The following is a 27,044-nucleotide window of genomic DNA, read 5'->3' on the forward strand; positions in this document are numbered from 1 at the left end:
GCTGGAGATGGGTGGGCTTGGGGTACAAGTCCCTTTCTCAGGGCAGCCATGAGAGTCTAGGTTACTAGACGCCACACAAACATATAGATTAGGTTGAACCATATAAAATTGTCCATTTTTTTTTGTTAAGTCTGGTTCAATAGTAGCAATTTTATACATTGTGAGCTATACATACCAAATTATGATACACATTCCTCAATCTGTTCCTCAACTTTGCAAAGGGTTTTGTTTTGTTTTTTTGTTTTTTTGTTTTTTTTTGAGATAGGGTCTTGCTCTGTCACCCAGGCTAGAGTAATGCAGTGGCTCCATCATAGCTCACTGCAGCCTCATCTTCCCAGGCTCAAGTGATCCTTTCATCTCTCAGCTTCCTGAGTAGCTGAGACCACAGACATGCACTACCACTCCTGGCTAATTTTTGTATTTTCTGCAGAGATGGAGTTTTGACATGTTGCCCAGCCTGGTCTTGAACTCCTGAGCTTAAGCGATCTGCCAGCCTCGGCCTCCCAAAGTGCTGGGATCACAGGTGTGAACAACCGTGCCCAATTGCAAAGGTTTTTGTTAGAATTTTTCCAGCAGATTTTATTCTTCCTTGGTAACCTTTAGTTGTTTTTGCAAACTAATCAGAAACTTTTGTGCTTGTCTATTTTGAACAAAGTGTTTTAAAACCCCTGACACTCTTCATTTGGAAGATTGTCTAACAGGCTAGAAAAGGTCCCAAATTTTTAAAGTGTGAAAATAGCAGCATTTTTATAGGTAAAACACATGATTTTAGGGAAAAAAAATTCATGTCACATACCCAAACATCTCTTTAAAAAATGTTCTCTTTATAATAGACATTTCTTTGAAAAACAGTGTCTTTTCCCTCTTTGTTTAAATGTCATATTTACCTTGAGTGGACAGTGAGGCACTTCTTTTAAAAAGAAAATATTTGTTAGATAGCAAAGCAATGACAGCCACTTGTCATCACAGAGGAGATCAGCAAATTTGAAACATTTGTCTTTTTGTAAAAGAAAAGTGTATAACACGTCTTTAAGTCTGACAAATCTTTTAAGTACTTTGCTGTGAGATAACGTACAAATATTCATAGGTCACAAAAAAATTTTAAGTCCCCTTCTATTATGAAGTGTTATAAAAATTCTACTTGATCTTAAAGGTCCTAATTTTATAAGTTTTCCAACATCATTGACATCCTGTAATCCTTGGTACTTCTGACTGTAACATATTAGCCACAAGAGTGCGCCCAGCATGAGGCAATGTGTGACATGTGGCATGTGTCATACCATCCTAGCAGCCCTACCCCAAAATTCCTTTTTAATCTTTTAAGAACTTGCATTTATTTAAGGAAATCAGTTGTTAAGATTATATCTTTCTTTGCACATCTTTACTATACTGATCTCCTAAAATACTTCTTTGTGGATTATCAGAACCAATCTGGCAAATTCCATAAGCTAAAACTTGTTAGAAACATCTGCACTTGATCCGTTTACAGTCTTCTGCACTGAATGCTTGCTCAAATGCTTATTTCCTCAGTGGCGTTTTCTGTGAGTATTCCAACAGTGTTTGCTGATGAAGGGATGTGTTTTCATTTGTTGCCATACTGTTTTCCATGGATTCTTTTAGTCATCTTTTATTGTTGAAGAAAGACAAGTGTTTTTTCAAAGGTAAGGTAGCTTTCTGTCCACCAATAATTTTTTTGAAATTTTGTAAGGTAGTAAAGTAGTTTCAGTTAAACATCACTGAAAAAAGGCAAGGTTTGCCTTCTTGTTTTTGAGGCTTTTCAAAAAATTGTCTTGCTGAACGTGATGGTTTTATCCAGCCATTCTGAACTGAATTATGACCTACGGAAAGTGATTTGAATAATTTTCCTGTATTTCTCTGTATGGCTAGCTAGTACTATTCTAGATGCACAGGGTGAAGCTAATCTCTTACATTCAGTGGATGTCTTAGGTCATTAGGACTTAATTTCCTGGAATTTCAGTTGAGAAACTTACTGTATTAATCCATTTTCATACTGCTATAAAGAACTGCCTGAGACGGGGTAATTTACAAAGGAAAGATAGGTTTGATTGACTCACAGTTCAACACGGCTGGGGAGACCTCAGGAAACTTACAATCATGGCAGAAAGTGAAAGGGTAGTAGGCACATTCTTCACAAGGTGGCAGGGCAGGATGGAGTGAGTGCAAGCAGGGGAAATGCCAGACACTTATAAAACCATCAGATCTCCTGAGACTCACTCATTATCATCAGAACAGCATGGGGGAAACCACACCCATGATCCAATTACCTCCACGTGGTCTTATTCTTGACATGCAGGGATTATGGCGATTACAATTCAAGGTGAGATTTGGGTGGGGACACAGAGCCAAACCATATCAAGGAATATTTAAGAGTTTAAAAAATCACTATCAACCCCTTTGCATCATAGAATTCTCTTCCTTCCTTCAGGATCCCTGGGGACATGACTAGCACACAGATCCTTTGGCAATGCCATGTCATTCCATACATTAACTCTCGGAAGGCTAAGGTTGCTTTTGGTTAAAAAAATATAAATATGGGCTTAAATATTTAATTTGATAAATATTTTATTTCTGTACCCCCAAAGAAGTGCCTGCCCTATCCCCTGGAGTGTGGACACCTCATTCCAGAGATCATAAGTTTAGGGCACAAAGTGTCACTGTTCTTTATCTTTATTATTTATTTATTTATTTGTTTATTGAGTAATCATGCCAGTAAAACTTTTGCATTGAGAACTGAGAAATAGTGAAAGGGGGATAAAAATAAAGTCCAGTTTCTATAATAGAAAAAGGCTGGATGCACATAGGATCCCGGGAGTCTGTGGTAGATTATTTTCTTTGTTGTGCCGCACTGTTGCAGCAGAACCCTACTTATCCTGCAGCGGATGCCCCAGGTAACTTCTTCATCCTAGGTTACAGAATGTAAGTTACACAGAGCAGAACCAAACTTGCCCTGTAGCGTGGAGCCAACCTCTGCTGAATCCAACAGAGCTATGGCTGACCTGCAGATCCACGAGTAGTATCACAGTAAAATAATGGGACATGACAAACTTTTGCACATAAACCTATGAGTGTGCTCAGTGTTGAGTCCAGCATCAAGGACCTTTGCTCTCTCCAATCCTAAGTTCTATGAAGAGTTCTTCACACAGACACTTACATGCACACACATTCTGTGAGCAGGTCTGCTGAGAATTGCCTGGCTATGACTCTGTTCTCAAAATATGTTGGTGTTCGGCAGCTATGTCAGACTATCAGCCAGTCCCTAAATACACCTTATTATTTCTCGTCATTTATGTCTTTGGGATGAAAAATATATCAGCCTGGTTGGTAAGAACAGAGTCGCTAAATGTGTTAAAGAAATAAAGGGTTTCATACAGGATTGGGGCTTACCCAAACATGGGAGGGGCTGGGAGAGTCATGGTCTGAAGGCTGCAGTTAAAGGGTAGGAGAAACAGTCACCTACAACTCAGAACTGGAAAGACTGGAACTCTTGGGCGTGCCTGAGAAGCTGCTGTGACTGCCTGCCAGAGTGGGAGTGCCCAGTGAGGTTTGCTAAACCACATGCTCCCTAAAACTGCGGTGTGAGCCAACATGACCTCCCAAGAGCTTTCCTCCTGCCTTCCCACCACAGGCTTCTCATTGGTAATAAGATTCATGTTCAAACCTGGAACCTCTCAGGGAAAGCAGTGCTAGGAAGTGGCTCCAAGTCTCAGATGGGACTCCTGGGGGTGCCACGTTGATAACAGGTGATTCAGCAGAAGGACTGACATTTGTGTGTGTTTACCAATCTAGGGCTTTACGTACCTGAGTCTGTTTGATTCCTGCAACAATGTTGAGGAGTAAGAGCTCCTCCAGGTACACAGCTGCTAAGTGGACAAGACAGGACTGGAGTTCTAAAGCCCATGGTCTTCCTGCTTAGTTCCTTCCTGACCACGTGGCATTGCTAGGGGTTATCCATCTGTTTCCTCCTCTAGACTTCAGGTTCCTTGGAGAGGGGATCTCTCTTATGCATCTTTGTATCTTCAATGAAGTAGAATTTTTGTACACCTTAGTATAGCATCTGCATATGAAAAGAATTCAATACTTCTTTTTTTTTTATTTTTATAGACAAGGTCTCATTCTGTTGCCTAGGCTGGATGGAGTGCAGTGGTGCAACCATAGCTCACTGCAGCCTCAAACTCCTGGACTCAATGGGGTCCTCCCACCTCAGCATCCTGAGTAGCTGGGCCTACAGGTGTGTGCCACCCTGCCTGGCTAATTTAATTTTTTCTTTTTTTAGAGATGGGGTCTCTCTATGTTGCCCAGGCTGGTATTGAACTCCTGGCCTCAAGTGATCCTCTCACCTCAGCCTCCCAAAGTGCTGGAATTATGGGTGTGAGCCACTGCACTCAGCCAGAATTTAATAAATTTTTTAAAAATTGAAGTGTTTAGATCTAGAAACAAAGAGCCAAGAAGATGCTCACCAATACATATCTTTCTTCTTGTCATTTAGGTTATGTGTATTTTGAAACAGGAAATCTCGCCATCCTCACCAAAGCCATTTCCTTGAGAGGATTTTATCTGGTTTGTCTCCTTGACTCCAGGCAGGGCTCCATTCCAACCAGATGGAAGGTAATCTTTTATTTAATTTATCTTCTAATTATTTAGTTAATTTAAAGATTTTTTGCTCTCTCTCCTGAAGTTGCTCAGGAATATGAAGAAAAGGGAGGGAGGCCAGACCAGGCCATTCTCAAACAGCATAGAACTTCCCAGTGACTGGATGAAAGATTTGCATTTCAGAACAGCAGCTGTTATCTTGGTTGCTGGAATTTGCTTTCCCTCTCAACCCCCCAGCCAGCCTGTATCTCTCAGCTTCTAAAAATATAATCTTATTCTTGCTCTCTTTTCAACTTGAAATGGACATAGAATGCAGACATCTCACATCATTTACACCCAGAAGGCTGTCAGCAGCGGCGCTCAGGGAGTGAGAGTGTTTAATCTCGAGGAGGAAATAGAATGTATACACACCCTGCAAACTGAGATGTTTTACGTTGGCTCTGGCTCCTACCGCCCCCATGTGCGGCAGCAGCTACCAAGACTCTACTGTGAATCCCCATGACTGGTAAGTCCCGTTGATCAGAACGATCACGAATGTTTTCCTGCTCCGTAGACACTGGGCCCAGCCAGGCCACCCAGTCATCATTAACTGGGCTGCTGGTCCAGCCCTGTTTGCTGACTCTACCAGGGGTAACTATTTCATGACAAGTTTATAGGAGGGAGAAATCAAAAGTACAACCTTACTTTTTGCTGGTCTCTTCCATCCTCTGCTGGCCTCATGTGACCTCCCGAACATGGCACAGTCATCACCAGCTCCCGTTGGTCCCTGGGGTGGTTTGGCAGCAGTTACATTGGCACAGTCATTGGAAAAATCATTTCTGTAAATCGCATCACTGGTGCATCTGGGCTTCTGCCTGAAGCACATGTCAGGAGGAATTGTTGGCAACCCTGAGGGCAAGGACGCATCTGCCTTGGGCTCCAGGGGTGGTGTGGCTTGCTGGAGTGGGAGGTGCGCAGCCCAGCAGGGTCAGACATTTCAGTACGTCACCCTACCCACCACACCCTACTCAGAGTGCAGGCCCCTGCGGCAAAAGCCTGTGCATGTGCTTTTCTCTCACGGCCCTCAAGAGAGGCCAAAGCTTGTGTTACTCTCACTTGCATCCTCTGATGACCTAAAGAGGGGAGAGAGGTCATTTTCATGGGGCCAATTCTATTCTCTTTTTCTCTTCTCCCTTCTCTTCTTCCTCTTTTTCCCCATGACATATGTATTAAAAAGTCCACAGACTCTGGTGTACTTCTGGTGGGAATATAATTAATATGACCATTGTGATATACTGTTAGTAACATCTCATAAAGCCAAATATATATGGATACAGTATGACCCAGCAATCTCACTCCTAGAAATAAACCCAATAGAAATGCATGCAATTGTGCATCAAAAGGCATGCACTAGAATGGTCTTAGCAGCATTATTCATAGTAGCCCCAAACTGGAAATAATACAAATGTCCATCCACAGTAGAATTGCTGAACAATTTGTGCTATACTTACTACAGCAATGAGAATGAACAAAATGAACAACCTGCAGCAACGTGAATGGACCCCACAACTATAATGTTGAACATAAGAAGCCAGGCACAAAAGAGTGCATATTTTTGTGTCTGACTCCATTACATAAGTTCAAGGAGAAGAAACATTAATGTATGGTTTTGGAAGGCAGGGTGTGGGGAGGTAGTTGGGGCATGAGGAGGTTTTGGGGGTACAGGGTGGTGGCAGTGTTTTGCTTCTGGTTCTGGGGGATGGCTAAGTGTGTGTTCATTTCATGTAAGTTCATATGCATTTGTGCAATTGCCTGTAAAGTTGTCATACTTCGATAATATTAAAAATATGAAAAATAAAAATATAAAGCCCATATGGGAGAGCACACTTCTCTGCATTTTTTTTTTGCACTTTGGCAATGAGCTGACAGAGGGGTTGTTAACAAGCACCCTACTTGCTCACTGCGCTTGGTAGGATCCTCAACCTAGCGAGTCCCACCCCATTCCCCGGTCCCCAATCTCAAGCTCAAATCCCACACTTCCCCCTTCTCTCTAATCACACCACCAGCCCCTTCTCCCACTTTCCCTCCCTCCCAGCATCCGTAAGGCTCGACTCAGGGCTCTAACTGCTGTGCCCTGCAGTGCAGGGCCTTAACAGGGCTAGCCTTACATTCCAGCTGCTCGTGGTGCATACTGAGGGACTCAAAGCAAGACTGCCTTCTCTCCGTTTCTCTGCGGTATCTGCAACCTCCATATTGCTTAGTTCTTTAAGATTATGACATTATATATTCCTACTTAAATGTTAAAATGGAAGTAGCATGCTAATACTATCTTCAAATCCGTCCATCAGCCCAACTTCACATTCAGGTTCCCTGTGAGCGAGAGAACCTTCCGTCAATACCCGCTTGAAAGTGGCCATCGGACTTTTGACCTTCAAGTTTTGAAGAATGGTCTGAACATTTTATTTTCCTTTTGTGTTTAATAATTGTATACTGTCCTTTCTTGACATAAAGTTGTGGCTATCAGAGATATTTTTAATCCAGTGATTTTTCAAACTGCTTTTGTTATCTGCTAAAGCCCTTCTTTTAACACTGTCTAAATGAGAATAGACGCTTATGAGAGATTAGAGCAAAGTTGTTGGGCAGTGGGGGAGGGGACTTCCAGGGCCCTCTCAGCTCCTTCCCAGTGTCCCCACACAGGTCAGTATGGGGGCCCACAGGGCCTCAGGTTGGAGCATCAGGTAACTTGCTCAATCTCTTTATTTTACAGTCTCTGCTCCAGGTCACCCTGGCCACACTCCAGAGCCAGGCAGAGACTCTCCCTCCAAAACCAGGGCTCTTTCCTCTCTGTTTCAGAAGGAATTCTGGCTTTCCGTCTCACCTCAACATTTGCAATTAGCATCCCCTTCTCTGCTTCCTCATGAGATTTCCCCTCACATTGTGCACATTTTGATTTGGGTGTGTGCTTGCATTCTGATGATTGGAAGTCCAACTTCTTAGACACTCGTAATCCCTGATTTAGGTCTGCAGGTTTGTGCTAGCAGAAGTTGCTGGAAAATGAGTCTGGGTCCTGGGGCTTTCCCCAGGGAATCTGAGACTTGGCTTCCAGGTTAAGGGAGCATGGAGTCTGCACAGAGAGACGACCAAGGGCCAACTGAGCTTGGAATCTGGAAGAGTCCTTCAGCTGGCCATTTGCTGAAGCAGTTGCATATGAGTTTGTTGAATTTGGTGGACACAATCAATCACTGAACACACTATTTAATGCTTTAGAATGGTGTGTATGTGTGTATGTTGCATATGAATTGCCAAAGCCACACTAGTCAGAGACTCTAGGAACACACTTGTCAAGCAAGGTTAGGTTCATTTAACTTTCTGCAGAAGAGGAAAGCACACACCAGGGGAATCGGGTATCTCAGAAACAGGACACTGGGATGGGGCTTCTGATAGGGTGTGGGCTTGTTGGGTGATTCTAAGGAGGGTTTGGGGAAGTGGAGGCTACTTCTGGGTTGGGTCTTATTAGAAAGCAGAAACAGTTCTGTTGTTGAGTATCTTCGTAATTGTTATCTAGGAAGCTGGAGGATTAAAATGGGGCTAAAATTATCACTTGGTAAAGAAACAGAAGCTAATTATTAGTTAATTTTGTGGTTGCAGTGTGCCCTTGCCTCTAATTAGGTTTAGACATAATTATAGAGGGGTCTTGTTTCTGTCTTGTTTCATCCTGGTCACTGAGTGTCCTTGTCTGAATGCCTATATTCTGTGAAAGTTGTTTAAACTCAGTAGGCAGCACTACAGGCTGCTTGCTGTTTGAGGTCAGCTGTCATGGCTGTTTGTTAACCACACACACTCATATTTATATTATATGACATATTTATATTATATCCATATCCATATTCATATTTGTGCAATGTGGACATATTACTAAATGATATAGTATATTTGCAAGTATCCAGCATGTGTGTCTGGCATATACAATCTGGAGAGACAATCTCACATCGAGTTTACTAGCATGAGCTTTGGAATCAGACAGACCTGGGGTTCTAATCCCTGAAGTAGATTTCTTCATCTAAGTTTCAATTCTCTCATCCATAAAATGGGGATGGTAATACTGATGATATATGTCTACCATGAGAAGTGAATGGATGTATGCATGCAAAATGATAAGCACAATGAGCACACATGTGGGTTAATCCCTTTGGTCCCACAGCCATCCTGAGATAGGGACTAAGATGACATGGCCAGGATTTGTGGCCGAGCGTTCTGATGCTTGAGCCTGGCTGTGACAGTTGTACTCTGCTTCCTGGTACTTGGCAGATACTCCAGAGATGGTCACTGAATGTCAGTGCACTTGGGGAGATTGCATATATGAGTACTTCATCAAAGCCAATTGCAACTTACCAGCAGGAAGAAACCAGCCCTTCCACTGTTGGTGTCAGTGAGATGTGCAGGACAAGCAAGCCTAGCTTACTGACGGAGTGGAGAACACTGGGGCCTATGACTGAGGCAGGAATGCTGCTTATCCACCTGCTCTGACCCTGTTTCTTCTCAGAGAGACTGCTCCCATGGGCAATGGAGTCACATGACCCAAACTGGCCACTCAGAGTCCCTTTCCAGCAACTTGGCTTTGGTTGGTCTCTGTTGGGCATTGACTGGAACTGCCATGAGGGATGAGGCTGAACTCTTCCCACCAAGTGCTTAGAGGAGATGAGACCTGTACTCAGTGACAGAGGATGCAAATGAGCAGAGAGGGAGAAATGAGAAGTCATTAGCCTCTGGAAGAGTTTTGGCCAAAGAGTTAGGGAGAAATTTGTCTCTTTCATTCCCCACTAAGGCGAAGGAAGGTGGTGATTTGCTGTCACTTAGAACCCATGAGCAAACAAGCATGATTTCTAGACTAGAAAGGACAAGACGGGAGACCTGTAGACCAGTGTTCTAAAAGTATGGTCTCCAAACCATCAGCTAGAGCTTGTTAGACATGCAAACTCTCAGGCCTCACTGGAGACCTAAGGAATCAGGAACTCCAGGAGTGCAGCCCAGGAATCTGAGCTATAAGAAGCACTGTGGGGGCCAGGCGCAGTGGTTCACACCTGTAATCCCAGCACTTTGGGAGGCCGAGGTGGGCTGATCACAAGGAGATCGAGACCTTCCTGGCTAACACGGTGAAACCCTGTCACTACTAAAAATACAAATACAAACTAAAATACAAAATACAATTACAAAAAATATACAAATACAAAAAATTAGCCGAGTGTGGTGGCACATGCCTATAGTCCCAGCTACTTGGGAGGCTGAGGCAGGAGAATGGCATGAACCCAGGAGGCAGAGCTTGCAGTGAGCCGAGATCACATCACTGGACTCCAGCCTGGGCAACAGAGTGGGACTCCAGCCTGGGCAACAGAGTGAGACTCCATCTCAAAAAATAAAATAAATAAAAAATGAAAGAAGCACTGTGTGGATTCTGATGCCACTCAAGGTTGAGAACCACTGCTGTGGGATGGCAGGGTCTCCCTTAACACATGTGTGGAGGTGGTCCTCTACTTATGTGCCTCGCTTTGGAGCATAGTTCACAGTTAAGGCTGTTTAGTCCATCTTCTTGCTCTGAGGATGAAAAGCCATGACAAGTGGCTGTGAGAAGCTGCAGGCCTCAACAGGGGACTACTCTGCGGGTTCCCAACCACACCTGGGTTCTTTGTGGGTTTTCCTATCCAATCCTAGACCCTAAGAGACCTGAAGATATCACGTCTCCAGGCTTATGACAGAACCTGGGAGCTGCCCTTTAGGGCTGTTCCATGTCTAACAAAGGTATGGACAAAGCTGAAGATGCCTGAGGAAAATGGTCTTAGCTTTGATTTGCTGCAAGAAGTTTTACAAAGTACGCTGTGTCAGCCCTGGGGTTTCTGGAATTAGGAAGCAGGCACAGAAAGAAACGGAGTTTACTAGCTAGCTGGGAAACCAAAGTGACCTTCTTGTTGGCTTTGGGAAGTTATGGGTTACTGGTAGAAATAACCCTGTTTTTGCTTTTCCCTACCAAGTTTCCCAGTGTCTTGGGCTTATTTAGGTTCCTTAAGGGATTCTCAAGGCCACCTCAGACTTTCCACCTTATGACCTGTCCAACCCAGTGGCCCTTCTCCCTCCTCTAAAAACTTCAGGCTGAGCAGCCACACACACAGAATCACTGTTTTTCTGCCTAAACCTCCTTCTCTTGGTTAACCAAGCACAATGCACCAAACAGCATTATTTTACAGCTAAACAAATTAGTACTATTTTAGCTAATTTAATTTTTAAAAAGGCATTCGTTTAATCCTTTTTGTGAAAACCAAAGTGTCACCATTTATATTAACACCAAAAAAAGTTCTTAGGTAAGGCATAAAGTGAATAAAATTTGCAAAAGATCTATACATATCTATGCAGAAAACTACAAAACTTTTGAAAGAAAGCAAAGAAGATCTATTATTGATAATGGAAGGATGTTCTGTGTTCAGGTATTACAAGATTCAGTATTGTTAAGATGTGTGCTTTTCTCAACTTGATCTACAGGTTTAATGCAATTCCAATGAAAATCCCAGTAAGGTATTTTGTGGGTGTTGACAAATTGATTCTAAAGTTTACATGGAAAGGCAAAGGAACCAGTACAGCCAACACGATAATGAACAAGAAGAACAAAGTTGGAGGACTGACATTACCCAACTTCAAGGCTTACTATAGTAATCAAGACAGAAATTAAATGATCAAGACGGTGTAGTATTGGTGAAGGAATAGATACATAGGCCAATGGAACAGAATAGAAAGCCCAGAAATAGACCCACACAAATATACTGAACTAATATTTGACAATGGAGCAAGAGCAATTCAATGGAGCAAAGATAGTCTTTTTCATAAATGATGCTGGAACAATTGAGGGTCCAGAAGCAAAAAAAAAAAAAAAAATCTGGGCACAGATCTTAACCCTTTCATAAAAATTAACTCAAAATGGATCATAGACTTCAATGTAAAGCACAAACCTGCAAACATGCAGGACAAACCACAGGAGAAATTAAAGTGACCTTGGGTGGAGTGATGAGCTTTTAGACAAAATACTAAAAGCATGAATCTATGAAAGAAAATGCTTATTTAAATTTGACTTTATTAAAATAAAAAAACTTTTGCACTGCAGAAGACATTGTTAAGAGAATGAAAAGACAAGTCACAGACTGGGAGAAAATATTTGCCAGACAAATATCTGGTAATGGACTTATATCTGAAATATAAAAAGAACTCTTAAAACTCAACAACGACAACAACAAAAACTCATGTGGGCCCATCTGGAAATTGGGATTTTTGTCCAATTTAAATAAGCAAAAGATCTGAATAGATCCCTCATCAAAGAAGATGTACAGATGGCAAATAAGCATATGAAAAAATATTCAACATCATATGCCATTAGGGAATTGCAAATTAAAACAACAATGAGATACCACTACATATATATTGGAATAGCCAAAGTCCAGAAATCTGACAATACTAAATGCCAGTGTTGATGTGAAGCAAAAACTCTCAGAGGATCAGGGTAAGATGGCAGATAGGAGGCAGGACTAGCTTGCAGCTCCTACTTGGATGAACAGAGCAGCGCATGGAGACTCACATCATGAACTTTTGCTCTAAGAACTGCTGCAGGAACATACCAGGAAAGCCGAGAGAATCCACAGACCCTTTGATGGCACTGGATCACTACTGCAGCCTCCCTGAGATGCTGAAAAACTGCCAAATCAGCTTGCTTTCTCAACAGGGTGGCTCATGGTCTGGGACAAGTTCTCAGCCCTGGTCACTGGCTGCCTGAAAATAGACACAGTGCTGTTGCGGGGGCACAGTGGAAGTGAGACCGACCTTTAGAACTGCCGGCTGCATGGGAGCTGGATGAGGCCAGTGATTGCTAGCTTTCTTCCACTTCCCTGGTGGCCTGTGTGACTCAATAGAGGCAGCCATAATCACCCTGGGAACATAACTCCATTGGACTGAGAACCACACCTCCATTCCCCAATAGCAGCCACAACAAGCCATGCCCAAGGAGAGGCTGAGCTCAGACACACCTAATCCTACCCCCACCGGTGGTCTTTCTTTACCTGCCCTGGTAGCTGAAGATGAAGTTCATAATCTCTTGGGTGCTCTATGGCCCTGCTCACTAGCTAAGAATCCTGAATACTTAACCAGCTGTCCCTTGGGCAAGTTTGCATCCTCCCTATAGGACCACAGCTAATGTGCACTTGAAAGCGCCACCTCCTGGCTGGAGGCCAAACAACATAAAACCAGCGCACTAAAAAACACAACCAAGGACCATCACAGAGTCCATTTCACTCCCCTGCTACCTCCACCAGAGCAGGTGCTGGTACCCATGGCTGAAAGACCTGAAGATGTATCACATCACAGGAGTATTTACAGACACTCCCCCGTACCAGCCTGGAGCCTGGTAGCCTACTGGGTGGCTAGACCCAGAAGGGCAAAAACAATCACTACAGTTCAGCTCCCAGGAAGCCCCATTCCCAGGGAAAGGAGGAGAATACCACATCAAGGGAGGACCCCATGGAAAAAAATAATCTGAACAGCAGCTCTTGAATCCCAGGTCTTCCCTGTGACATAGTCTACCCAAATGAGAAGGAACCAGAAAAACAATTCTGGTAATATGACAAAACAAGGTTTTTTAATACATCCAAAAGATCAAACCAGCCCACCAGCAATGGATCCAAACCAAAACAAAAATATCTGAATTGCAAGAAAAAGAATTCAGAAGGTCAATTATTAAGCTAATCCAGGAGGCACCAGAGAAGGGGAAGTCCAACTTAAAGAAATCAAAAATAGGATACAGGATATTAAAAAAAATTTTCAGTGAAATAGCATAAATAAAAAACAATCACAACTTCTGGAACTCAAGAGCACACTTACAGAAATGCAAAATGCACTGGCAAGTCTTAGCAAAAGAACCAAATAAGCAGAAGAAAGAACTTCAGAGCTTGAAGGCAAGGCTTTTGAATTAACCCAATCCAATAAAGACAAAGAAAAAAGAATAAAAAAATGAACAAAGCCTCCAAGAAGTTTGAGACTATAGTAAATGTCCAAACCTAAGAATAATTGTTGTTCCTGAGAAAGAAGAGAAATCTAAAAGTTTGGAAAATATATTTGGGGGAATAATCAAGGAAAACTTCCCCAGCCTTGCTAAAGATCTAGACACCCAAATACAAGAAGCTCAAAGAACACCTGGGAAATTCACTGCAAAAAGATAATCACCTAGGTGCATAATCATCAGGTTATCTAAAGTCAAGATGAAGGAAAGAATCTTAAGAGCTGTAAGGCAAAATCATCAGGTATCCTATAAAGGAAAACCTATCAGATTAACAGCAGATTTCTCAGCAGAAACCCTACAAGCTAGAAAAGATTGGGGTTCTATTTTTAGCCTCCTTAAAACAATTATCAGCCAAGAATTTTGTATCCAGCAAAAATAAGCTTCATAAATGAAGGAAAGATACAGTCTTCTCCAGACAAATGCTGAGAGAATTCACTACTACCAAGCCAGCACTACAAGAACTGCTAAAATGAGCTCTAAATCTTAAAACAAAGCTTTGAAATACACCAAAATAGAACTTCCTTAAAGCATAAATCTCAAGGACCTATATAACAATAACAATGAAAAAAACACAAGGTATTCAGGCAACAAATAGTACAATGAATAGAATAGTACCTTACATCTCAATACTAATATTGAATATAAATGGCCTAAATGTTCCAAGTAAAAGATACAGAATGGCAGAGTGGATAAGAATTCACCAATCAAGTTTCTCCTGTCTTCAGGAGACTCACCTAACACATAAGGACTCACCTAAACTTAAGGTAAAAGGGTGGAAAAAGATATTCAATTCAAATAAACACCAAAAGTGAGCAGGAATAGCTATTCTTATATCAGAAAAACAAACTTTAAAGCAACAACAGTTAAAAAAGAAAAAGAGGGACATTAGATAATGATAAAAGGACTACTTCAACAGGAAAATGTCACAATTCTAAATATATATGCATCTAACAGTGGAGTTCCCAAATTTATAGAACAATTACTACTAGATCTAAGAAATGAGATTGATGGCAACACAGTAATAGTGGGGGACTTTTATACTCCACTGGCAGCACTAGACAGGTCATCAAGACAGAAAGTCAAAAAAGAAACAATGGATTTAAATGATACCCTACAACAAATGGACCTAAGAGATATTTACAGAACATTCTACCCAACAACTGCAGAATATACATTCTATTCATCAGCATACAGAACATTCTCCAAGGTAGACCATATGATAGGCCACAAAACAAGTCTCAGTAAATTTTAAAAAATTGAAATTACATCAAGTACTCTCTCAGATCACAGTGGAATAAAATTAGAAATCAACTCCAAAAGGAGCCCTCAAAATAATGCAAATACATGGAAATTAAATGACCTGCTGCTGAATAATTGTTGGGTCAACAATGAAATCAAGATGGAAATTTAAAAATTCTTTGAGCTGAACTATAATAATGACACAACCTATCAAAACCTCATGGATACGGCAAAAGCAGTGCTAGGAAGATAGTTCATAGTATTATATGCCTACATCAAAATGTCTGGAAGAGCAAAAATACACAATCTAAGGTCACACCTCATGGAACTGGAGAAACAAGAACAACCCAAATCCAAACCCAAAAGAAGAAAAGAAATAACAAAGATCAGAGCAGAAGTAAATGAAATTGAAACAAAAAAATACAAAAGATAAGTGGGACAAAATGCTGGTTCTTTGAAAAGATTAAAAAATAAAACCTGATAGACCAAAATTGAGATAAACCAAGAAGAGAGAAGATCCAAAGATGCTCAATTAGAAATGAAACAGGAGATATTACAACTGATACCACAGAAATACAAAAGATTATTCAAGGCTCCTATGAACACCTTTATACACATGAACTAGAAAACCTAGAGGAGACAGATAAATTCCTGGAAATATGCAACCATCTAGATTAAATCAGGAAAATGTAGAATCCCTGAACAGACCAATAAGAAGCAGTGAGATTAAAACGATAATTTTAAAAATTGCCAAGAAAAAAAAGTCCAGGACCAGATATATTCAGAGCTGAACGCTACCAGACATTCAAAGAAGAATTGGTACCAATCCTATTGACATTATTCCAAAAGACAGAGAAAGAAGGAATCCTCCCTAAATTATTCTATGAAGCCACTATACCCTGATACCAAAATCAGGAAAAGACATACACAAAATATAAAACTACAGACCAATATCCCTGATGAACATAGATGCAAAAATCCTCAAAAAATATTAGCAAACTGAATCCAATAGCATATAAAAAAGATAATCCACTATGATCAAGTGGGTTTCATACCAGGGATGCAAGGATGGTTTAACATATATATGTCAATAAATGTAATACACTACATAAACAGAATTAAAAACAACAATCACATAATCATCTCAATAGGTGCTGAAAAAGCATGTGACAAAGTACAGCATCCCTTTATGATTAAAACCCTCAGCAAAATTGGCATAGGAGGGACATACTTTAAGGTAATAAAAGCTATCTATGACAAACCCACAGCCAACATTATGCTGAACAGGGAAAAGTTGAAAGCATTCCCCCTGAGAACTTGAATAAGACAAGGATGCCCACTTTCACAACTTCTATTCAACATAGTACTTGAAGTCTGAGCCAGAGCAATCAGACAAGAGAAAGAAATAAAGGGCATCAAAATCAATAAAGAGAAATCAAACTGTTGCTGTTTGCTGATCATATGATTGTATACCTAGAAAACCCTAAAGATTCATCCAAAAAGCTCCTAGAACTGGTAAATGAATTCAATAAAGTTTCAGGATACAAAATTAATGCACACAAATTAGTAGCTCTGCTATACACCAACAGCAACCAAGCTGAGAATCAAATCAAGAACTCAACCCCTTTCACAATAGCTGTAAAACAAACAAACAAACAAAAGTCAAAATACTTAGGACTATACCTAACCAAGGACCTAAAATACCTCTACAAGGAAAACTACAAAACACTGCTAAAAAAAAAATCATAGACAACACAAACAAGTGGAAATATATCCCATGCTCATGGATAGGTAGAATCAATATTGTGGAAATGACTGTACTGCCAAAAGCAATCTATAAATTCAATGCAATTCCCACCAAAATACCACCATCATTCTTCACAGAACTAGAAAAAAACTATCCTAAAATTCATAAATTTTGTGAATTTATTTATGAATTTATGAATCAAAAAAAGAGCCTGCATACCAAAAGCAAGACTAAGCAAAAAGAACAAATCTAGTGGCATCACATTACCCAATTTCAAACTATACTATAAAGCCATAGTCACCAAAACAGTATGGTACTGGTATAAAAAATAGGCACATAGATCAATGGAACAGAAAAGAGAACCCAGAAATAAAGCCAAATGCTTACAGCCAACTGATATTTGAAACAAAGCAACCAAAAACATAAAGTGGGGAAAGGACACCCTATTCAACAAGTGGTGCTGGGATAATTGGCAAGCAACATGTAGAAGATGAAACTGGATCCTCATCTCTCACCTCACACAAAAATCAACTCAAGATGGATCAAAGACTTAAATGTAAGACCTGAAACCATAAAGATTCTAGAATATAACATCTGAAAACCCTTCTACTCATTGGCTTAGGCAAAGACTTCATGACCAAAAACCCAAAAGCAAATGCAGTAAAAAAACAAAAATAAATAGATGGGACTTAATTAAACTAAAAAGCTCCTGCACAGCAAAAGAAATAATTAGTGGAGTAAACAAACAACCCACAGAGTGGGAGAAAATCTTCACAATCTGTACATCTGACAGAGGACTAATATCCAGAATCTACAAAGAACTCAAACAAATAAGCAAGGAAAAAACAAATAATCCCATCAAAAAGTGGGCTAAGGACATGAATAGAAAATTCTCAAAAGAAGATATGCAAATGGCCAACAAACATATGGAAGAATGCTCAACATCACTAATTATCAGGGAAATGCAAATTGAAACCACAATGTGATACCACCTCACTCCTGCAAGAATGGCCTTCATAAAAAAATAATAGATGTTGGCATGGATGTGGTGAAAAGAGAACACTTTTACACTGTTAGTAGGAATGTAAACCAGTACAACCACTATAGAAAACAGTGTGGAGGTTCCTTAAATAACTAAAAGTAGATCTACTCTTTGATCCAGCAATCCCACTGCTGGGTATCTACCCAGAGGAAAAATAGTCACTATACAAAAATGATACTTGCACATGCATGTTTATAGCAGCACAATTTGCAATTGCAAAAACATGGAATCAGCCCAAATGCCCATCAATCAATGAATGAATAAAGAAAATGTGGTATATGTATACCATGGAATACTACTCAGCCATAAAAAAGAACATTTGCAGCAACCTGGATAGAATTAGATTCTAAGTGAAGTATCTCAGGAGTGGAAAACCAAACATCATATGTTCTCATTCATATGTGGGAGCTAAGCTGTGAGGACACAAAGGCATAAGAATAACACATTGGACTTTGGGGATTTGGGAGAAAGGGTTGGGGATGGTGAGGAATAGAGGACTACACATTGCATACAGTGTACACTGCTTGGGTGATGGGTGAACCAAAATCTCAGAAATCACCACTGAATAACTTATTTATGTAATCAAACACCACTTGTTTCCCCAAAACCTATTGAAATTAAAAAATAAAAAATAAACCTCTCATTCATTGCTAGTGGATATGCAAAATGTTACAGCTACTTTAAAGACAGTTTGTCAGTTTCTTACAAAGCTAAACATAGTCTTACCCTAAAAATTTGAAATTATGCTACTTAGTATTTACCCAAATGAGCTGAAAACTTGTGTCCACACAAAAACCTGTATATGAATGATGACGGCAGCTTTTTGCATAATTGCCCTAAATTGGAAGCAACACAGATGTCCTTCAATAGGTGTATGGATAAACAAACTAGTACACCCATAGAATGGATTATTATTCAAGCCATGAAAAATGATGGAGAAACTTTTAATACATTGACTAAGTGAAAGAAGCCAGTTTGAAAAGACCATACGGTTCCAAATATATGATGATTTGAAAAAGACAAAACTATGGAGACACAGTGATTTTCAGAGTTTCAGGGAGAGAGAAAAGGGATAAATACGTAAAGCACAGGGAATTATTAGGGCAGAGAAACTATTCTGTATGGTAATGTAATGGCAGATACATTACAGTGACATTATCCATTTGTTCAAAACCATAGAATATTACAGCACAGAGAATGAACCTTAATGTATACAAATTAAAAAAAAACCATTTGGGTATCGAAGTCTCTCTCGATTCCCTTGGTGGAGTGTTTGGCCTGCTCAGGGCATTCTCTAGATGGTTCTTAGGGCAGCTGCCTCTGCTTTGGCCCACCCAGACTTACTGAGTCTGTCATTGAGCATCATCTTGCTGCCTGGGGTCATTAACAGTTCAGCTTTAGCTATATTTTCTAGTCCAGTTATCCATTCTGGGGTAGCTGGGCACATTTATGGATTCTAGTATGTAAGGCATCTCATATTGAGTGGGATGGAGAGGGTGCAGAGAAGTATCACTGGGTTGTGTGAAGGTAGGAACTGGAGCTGGAAAGCCACTGGGATTGTGACTTTTATTACACCAATAGCCCAGTGAGAAGACATACAGGTATATCAATGTAGACATGCTGAGAGCGCCCAGTCAGTGAACTCTTGCCTATTCTACTGTACATGTGAAGTGTGATGGGAACCTGGTACTATGGCCATCAATCATATAGCTGCTAGTAACTGAAGGTGGAAGGCCTTAATACATGTGTTGCCTGCAATAAGTGTCTTTAGCACAAACTTAATCTCCCCTGCAGTTCTGGCATATGTGTGGAAAAGGAGTTTGGTGGTTGTGGGGGCACAAACCTCTCTCCCAGGACAGAGGAGGAGGAGTACAGAGGTTCATCAGACAATCAAGGCAAGACTCAAGGAGTGAATAGGAAAAAAGTACTTGAGGAAGTTTTACAAGCTGTGTTTGTGAAATATTTGTGAATCAGGGTCTTTTGGGAATTAGAAAGAGAGCCAATCAAGGTGATATGGTTTTGCTGTGTCCCCACCTAAATCTCATCTTAAATTGTAGCTCCTATAATTCCCATGTGTTGTGGGAGGGACCATAGGGAGAATTGAATCATGGGGGCAGTTTCCCCATACTGTTCTTGTGGTAGTGAATAAGTCTCAGGAGATATGATGGTTTGATAAGGGGAAACCCCTTTTGCTTGGTTCTGATTCTGTCTCTTGCCTGCCATCATGTAAGAACTGTGAGTCTATTAAGCCACGTGGAACTGTGAGTCCATTGAACCTCTATTACTTTATAAATTACCCAGTCTTGGGTATGTCTTTATCAGCAGTGTGAAAACGGAAATTGATATCAGATAGTAGGGTGCTGCTTTAAAGATACAAAAAAATGTGGAAGTGACTTTGGAACTGGGTAACAGGCAGAGGTTGGAACAGTTTGGAAGCAAAGGTGACTCTTGCTGTGTTTCAGCAAAGAGACTGGTGGCATTTTCCCCTGCCCTAAAGATTTGTGGAACTTTGAACTTTTGGGAGATGATTTAGGGTGTCTGGTGGAAGAAATTTCTAAACAGCAAAGCATTCAGGAGGTGATTTGGGTACTGTTAAGAGCATTCAGTTTTAAAAGGGACACAGAGCATAAAAGTTTGGAAATTTTGCAGCCTGATGATGTGATAGAAAAGAAAAACCCATTTTCTGAGGAGAAATTCAAACCTGCTGCAGAAATTTGCATAAGTAACAAGGAGCCAAATATTAATTCCCAAGGCAATGGGGAAAATGTATCCAGGGCATGTCAGAGACCTGCAAAGCAGCCCGTCCCATCACAGGCCTCGAGGCCTAGGAGGAAAAAATGGTTTCATGGGCCTGGCCCACCCACCAGTGTTCCCCTGCTGCATGCAGCCTAGGGATTCGGTGCCCCGCATACCAGCCACTCCAGCCATGGCTAAAAGGGGCCAAGGTATAGCTTGAGCCATGGCTTCAGAGGGTGTAAACCCCAAGCTTTGGCAGCTTCCACATGGTGTTGGGCCTGTGGGTGCACAGAAGTCAAGAACTGAGGTTTAGGAACCACTACCTAGATTATAGAAAATGTATGAAAATGACTGGATGTCCAAACAGAAGTTTGCTGGAGGGGTGGGGCCCTTGTGGGGAAACTCTGCTAGGGCAGTGTGGAAGGCAAATGTGGTGTTGAAGCCTCCACACGGAGTCCCCACTGGGGCACTGCCTACCAGAGCTGTGAGAAGAGGACCACCATCCTCCAGACCCCAGAATGATAGATCCACTGACAGCATGCACTGTGTGCCTGGAAAATCCACAGACACTTGACACCAGCCCTTGAAAGCAGCCAGGAGGGAGGCTGTACCCTCCAAAGCCACAGGGGTGGAGCTACATGAGGCCATGGGAGCCCACTTCTTGCATCAGGGTGACCTGGATGTGAGATCTGGAGCCAAAATACATCATTTTGGAGCTTTAAGATTTGATGGATTTCAGACTTGCATGGGGCCTGTAGCCTCTTCGTTTTGGCCAATTTCTCCCATTTGGAATGGGTGTATTTATCAAATGCCTGTACCCTCATTGTTTCTAGGAAGTAACTAACTTGCTTTTGATTTATAGGCTGATAGGCAGAAGGGACTTTCCTTGTCTCAGATGAGACTTTGGACTGTGGACTTCTGAGTTAATGCTGAAATGAGTTAAAACTTTGGGGGGCTGTTGGCAAGGTATGATTGGTTTTGAAATGTGAAAACATGAGATTTGGGAGGGGCCGGGGTAGAATGATATGCTTTGGCTCTGTCCCCACCCAAATCTTATCTTGAATTATAGTTCCCATAATTCCCATGTGTTATGGGAGGGACTCAGTGAGAGTTAATTAAATCGTGGGGGCAGTTTTCCTCATATTATTCTCATGGTAGTGAATAAGTCTCAGGAGATCTGATGGTTTGATAAGGGGAAACCCCTTTTGCTTGGTTCTTTCTTGCCTGCCACCTTGGTTCTCTCTTGCCTGCCACCGTGTAATACATGCCTTTTGCCTTCTGCCATAATTGTGAGGCCTCCCCAGCCATGTGGAACTGTGAATCTATTAAATTTCTTTTTCTTTATAAATTACCCAGTCTTGGGTATGTCTTTATCAGCAGTGTGAAAAGAGACTAATACACAAGCTATCTTAAGAACTGGAGAGCATGCCTCTCATAGTTGCTGGGTATTCATCCACTAACTCATGGACTAGCTCAGGGAGTGGATATCCACCCACTAACTTAGGAGTCCCCAAACCCCTGGGCATAGACTAGTATCAGTTTGTGGCCTGTTAGGAAGTGGGCCACAGTGCAGGAGATGAGCAGCAGATGAGTGAGCATTACTGCCTGAACTCCACCTCCTGTCAGATCAGCAGTAACATTAGATTCTCATAGGATTGCAAACCCTATTGTGAACTGTGCAAGCAAGGGATTTAGGTTGTGCACTCCTTATGAGAATCTAACTAAAGTCTGACCATCCCCCTTCCCCCACCCCTGGTGTGTGGAAAAATTATATTATATGAAACTGGTCTCTGGTGTCCAAAAGGTTGGAGATTGCAGCACTAGCTCATATCCCTCACTGAGTAAGGCTCTCACCTGGGATATCAGCTCCAACACTTCCTGCTTGCTTGCTATGGTCTGATTTCACGTGTTCCCCCCAAATTCATGTGTTGGAAGTTTTTTCCTCAATGCAACAGTGTTGGAAGGTGGGGCCAAATGGGAGGTGTTCAAGTCGTGAGGGTTCTGCCCTCATGGATAGATTAATGCCTCTACAGAAAGGGCTTGCTGGAGTGGATTTGCTCTCTTCTGCTCTTCTGCCATGTGAGGATGCAGCAAGAAGGCCCTCACCAGATGCCAGAACCTTGATCTTGGAAACTTTCCAGCCTCTGGAACTGTGAGGAAATAAATTCCTGTTCTTTATAAATTGCCCAGTCTGTGGTATTTTGTTATAGCAGTACAAAACAGACTAAGACACTGCTTAAGCCCAGCCTGTGCCTGTGACTAGAGAGAGCTCTCAGGCTGGTAACCCTGAAGCCTTCCCTGAGTGCAGGTTACCTGCAGGCAGGCTGAGGGGCACGGGTGGCACCAACAGTAGCCACCACTTCAGAATTTTTGTCTTGAGCTGAGTGAGAAGGGCAGGGAAGGTGAGTTGAGCTGAATCGTTCCTGGGGCAGGTCTGCAAGCAGATTGTCCAAGGCTCCTTATTGAGGCCTTTGTTGTTGAGCCATTCCTTCGTGTTAGTGAGGTCTCCATGCCTCTTCTAAAAACATACTTACTTTTCCCCCTAAATTACTTAAAATTAGTGTGTTCCTTTACACTTTCAGAGTGAACTGACACACTATTCTAGCCAACTCTAGCTCAGGAGGGATGAGACAGAAGAGCTGGGAAGATCTTTTCCTCTTCCACCTCTTTCTGCGGTTTCTCACCTCACTGATTCTGCAGCCCCTAGAACCCTGCATGGCTGGGACTTAGCTGAAGGAGGTCACATTCTGGTGTAAGGGAAGAGATCCTTTAAGGGGATATGCCATGTGGCACCATGTTGCTGGTTCCCAAGCATTGGATGGGCTTGCTCACTCCCTTGGATATTCTGACACAGAGCTTCAGACATGGCAGGGCCAGGGTCTCTGGGATTTTCCAAAAGGACTTTGAGATTTAATAAAATACCTCTTTTAAAGTTGTTTTTAATGGAGCTCTTATGATGGGTTTTGTGCAGAACTAGAAAAACAGGAGTTAGTCAGTCTCACAGAGCTGAATTAGGAAGTACCTGAGATAAAAATGTGAAGGGGGGAGAAATTTGTGTCCATAGCATCCTTTTTTCTCTTTTCATGTGAGCAGTTGGACTAGGTGACATCTAAGGTGTTGATTTTCAAAAGCTGGTTCTTAGAGGGATGTCTGTCCATGATGACAATACCATTATCTTAGTTTGGGCTGCTATAACAAAAATACCATAGACTAGGTGGCTTAAACAAAAGAAATTTATTTCTTGCACTTCTGGAGGCTAGAAGTCTGAGCTCAGGGTGCCAGCATGGTTGGATTCTGGACAGGGCTCTCTTCCTGGTTTGCAGGTGGCTGTGTTCTCGTATGAAGGAGAGAGAGAGGAAGCAAGCTCTTTCCATTCTGTTCTCACAAGGGCACTAATCTCATCACAAAGGCTTGACCTTCATGATCTAGCCACCTCCCAAAGGTCCCATCTCCAAATATCATCCCATTGAGCATTAGGGTTTCCAACATATGAATTTGAAGAGGGACACAAACATTCAATCCATGGGACTGGTCCTTTGTAATGAGAATAAAAAGGAGGATGCACTGAGTCTTACATAAAACAAAATATATTCAATTATTTTTAATGGAATAATTACCTTAATAACTATTTTGTAAAAAATTAGTTTGCAACTCTAAGCTATTTTTACAATTTTTTTTAATTTACTGATAACATCAATCACTCAAATTAGGATGACTTGAGGATGGTTTAATAAAGAGACTATTTACAAAGACATGCTAGGGGTGGGAAAAGCCACAAGAGATAGTACAGTACCCTGGGACTAGAAAGCTGGGCCCTGTTATCAACACTTGGCCTGAGTGGTAAAGGGAAGAGAAGTTTCTGGAAATTGAAAGGAGAGAGTCTTGTGGAGACGGCCACCCTAAGGGGAGCCCTTGATTATCCATAGAAAGACATCACCAGCCTGCGGAGACCTTGCAAGGAGGGAGCCTAGGAGTAATTACTCCAACACCTGCCTCTCCTTCCCTCTAAGCTGTTGCTGAGTAGCCTTGCTGGCCAAACGCAGCAAGAAGACAGAGGCCAAGGGAACTGTTGGATGTGATCCACAAAGGTTGACCTCATGGGGCAAAGATCATGGAAGAGAAGTGGTATGGACTGACTGTGTCACCACAAAATTCGTATGTTGAGATCCTCAACCCCAATGCGATGGCATTAGAAGACTGGGCCTTTGGGAAGTAATTAGGTCATGAGGGTGGAGCTGTTAGAAATGGGATTAGAGCCCTTGTAAAAGGGACCCCACAGGCCAGGCATGGTGGCTCACACCTGTAATCCCAGCACTTTGGGAGGCCGAGGCAGGCAGATCACAAGGTCAAGAGACAGAGACCATCCTGGCCAACATGGCGAAACCCCGTCTCTACTAAAAATACAAAAATTAACTGGGCATGGTGGCGTGCACCTGTAGTCCCAGCTACTTGGGAGGCTGACATGAGAATTGCTTGAACCTGGGAGGGGGAGGTTGCAGTGAGCCAAAAATCATGCCACTTCACTGAAGCCTGGTGACAGAGCGAGATTCGTCTCAAAAAAAAAAAAAAAAAAGGCACCCCAGAGAGCTGTCTCACCCTCTTTCTGCCGTGTGCAAACAACAAGAAGTTGCCATCTATGAACCAGGAAGAGGGCCTTTGCCGGACACCGAATCTGCCAATGCCTTGATCTCGTACTTCTCAGCCTCCAGAACTGAGAAATAAATGTTTGTTGTTTAAGCCACCTAAACTATGGCATTTTTGTTGTTGCAGCAGCAACTAAGAAAAAAAAGGTCTAGAAGGCATCAAACAGAAGGCATCTGCAGAGTCCATTCTTTTGCCTCTCAACATCCCTTCTCCTCATCTGGGAAAAAATTCACAGAATATACAAAGTCCCATCAGAAACTACATCATTATGAGATAATATCAATGAGGTTACACTCCCAGGAGAAATCTGAAATGTTAGCCACTGCTGGTGTCTCAATTTCCAATTCAGTAGAAACAATACTGCATTTCTAGAATAATCATTCCTCCTTTGAGTGTTTCTAAATCCGCCCAAGAACATGGTAACAGGAAGCAAAATTCTTCAAGTAGGATAGTAGAAGTAAGAGTAAGAGGGACCATTCTTGGACTTTTGCTTACTGGCTATAGCAGAGAGAACACTACATTTGGATGCTGGCTGAAAGCATGTTGTTTAGGGCAACACCCCAATCGCATAAAGGGTTGGCCCCCAGCTGGTGCCATTCCTGAGTCTTCAGCAGGTCATTCCAGCACACATCAAGCCAGCCTCTGGGTGATGGGATGCATGGAAAGACTAGTGAATTCGATGTGTGTGGGCCCGTTGCCACAGCCTCTTTGCAGTAAAATGTTTCCTGAGCAGAAGCAACATTGTGTGGGAAACCACGGCAATGGATTGTGCGTTTTCTAAGTCCGAGAACAGTAGCTCTGGCAGACACGCTGCTGGCAGGGAGGATACATCCCTAACTGCAATATGTGTGTGTCCCTGTGAGGACAAAGTGCTGTTCCTGCCATGATGGAGGGGGCCAATGTATTCAATTTGTCACCAGATAGCTGACTGCTGCCATATTTATTATAGCACTGGCGGAAGCCGAGCAGAAGACAGAGGGTAAAGTTGCTGGTTGATGCCGCCCACACATGCCAACCTTCTGGTGGAAAGCCGAATGCAGAGAGGTGGAGAGCCACACATTGGTTCAGGAAACCCCCAAATTTAGGGCTCCTGCTCTGAGACCTCCACAAGTTTATGACGTTTTTAAACTTTCAGGCCCTTGTGGTTGCCTCTTCTCCCTCTGTCAAAACGGAGCCCTTTTGAGGATCTCTTCCATCTTGGTGGGGATGTAGGGAGCCCCTTGCTCTTTCTGGAAGAGTTTGCATTTTAGCTTTACCACTTAAAGTGTTACTGCCTGAAGTCTGGCTCATTCCTTTGTGGCCACAAAGTTGGATCCTTGGGAGCAGAGAGTGTTATTTGATTTGACATCATCTTGACTCTTGAAAACCACACACACCTGGGGTTGCTGGTCACAGAGACATTTTGGGGAAGACTGATTTGCAGCAATTCTCAGCTAATTTTCATAAAATAAGCAAAGGAGAAAGAACGTGGCTTCAGGGTCAGAAAATACTGGGTTTAAGTCAAGGCTTTGCTTTGAGAGGTTCTAAAGGGTATGACTTTGGGGAAGTTGCAAACTCTTGGGGAGATTCAACTTTCCTCTTCTGTAAGCTAGGAACCAGAGTGACTATCCCTCAGGGCTTTGAGGAAGTTAAATATGTTGTGCAGGTTGTAACACAATGAGGTTCCAGGGAGTGGTAATAATGCACCAAGAGGATTTGGTCCCACATGCTGCCTGTGATCCACCAGGCCACCAGTAATCTCTGCATCACCCCCTGCCCCATCACCAATCCACAGAGTCAATAGTCATGTATTTTGCTATGGGGTCTCAAGTTCTGAGCCTCAAAGAGGAAGTTGAGCATTACAAAAATAGAGGTGTTATATGGATAAAGCTGTAGCTTTCTACCTGTAAAACCCACCACATCAATCTGTGAAGATGCGGTTCATTATTCTCAGGATGATGCAATTAGTCTTAATGACC

The 27,044-nt window shown here is 42.0% G+C and overlaps 1 protein-coding gene across 1 annotated transcript in view; it reads left to right on the forward strand.

The window, feature by feature from the left end:
- Positions 1–5,094: 5,094 nt before the first annotated feature.
- The window catches only part of SLC24A3 (solute carrier family 24 member 3), a 677,295-nt gene continuing 655,345 nt past the window's right edge, over positions 5,095–27,044 (forward strand). The window contains exon 1 of the mRNA XM_016937521.4: positions 5,095–5,116. Coding sequence (XP_016793010.1) covers positions 5,110–5,116 — 7 coding nt within the window. The 5' untranslated portion in view covers positions 5,095–5,109. The remainder of the gene's footprint in view (positions 5,117–27,044) is intronic.

This window comes from Pan troglodytes, chromosome 21, assembly GCF_028858775.2.
Source record: "Pan troglodytes isolate AG18354 chromosome 21, NHGRI_mPanTro3-v2.0_pri, whole genome shotgun sequence".
In the NCBI taxonomy this organism is placed as follows: domain Eukaryota; kingdom Metazoa; phylum Chordata; class Mammalia; order Primates; family Hominidae; genus Pan; species Pan troglodytes.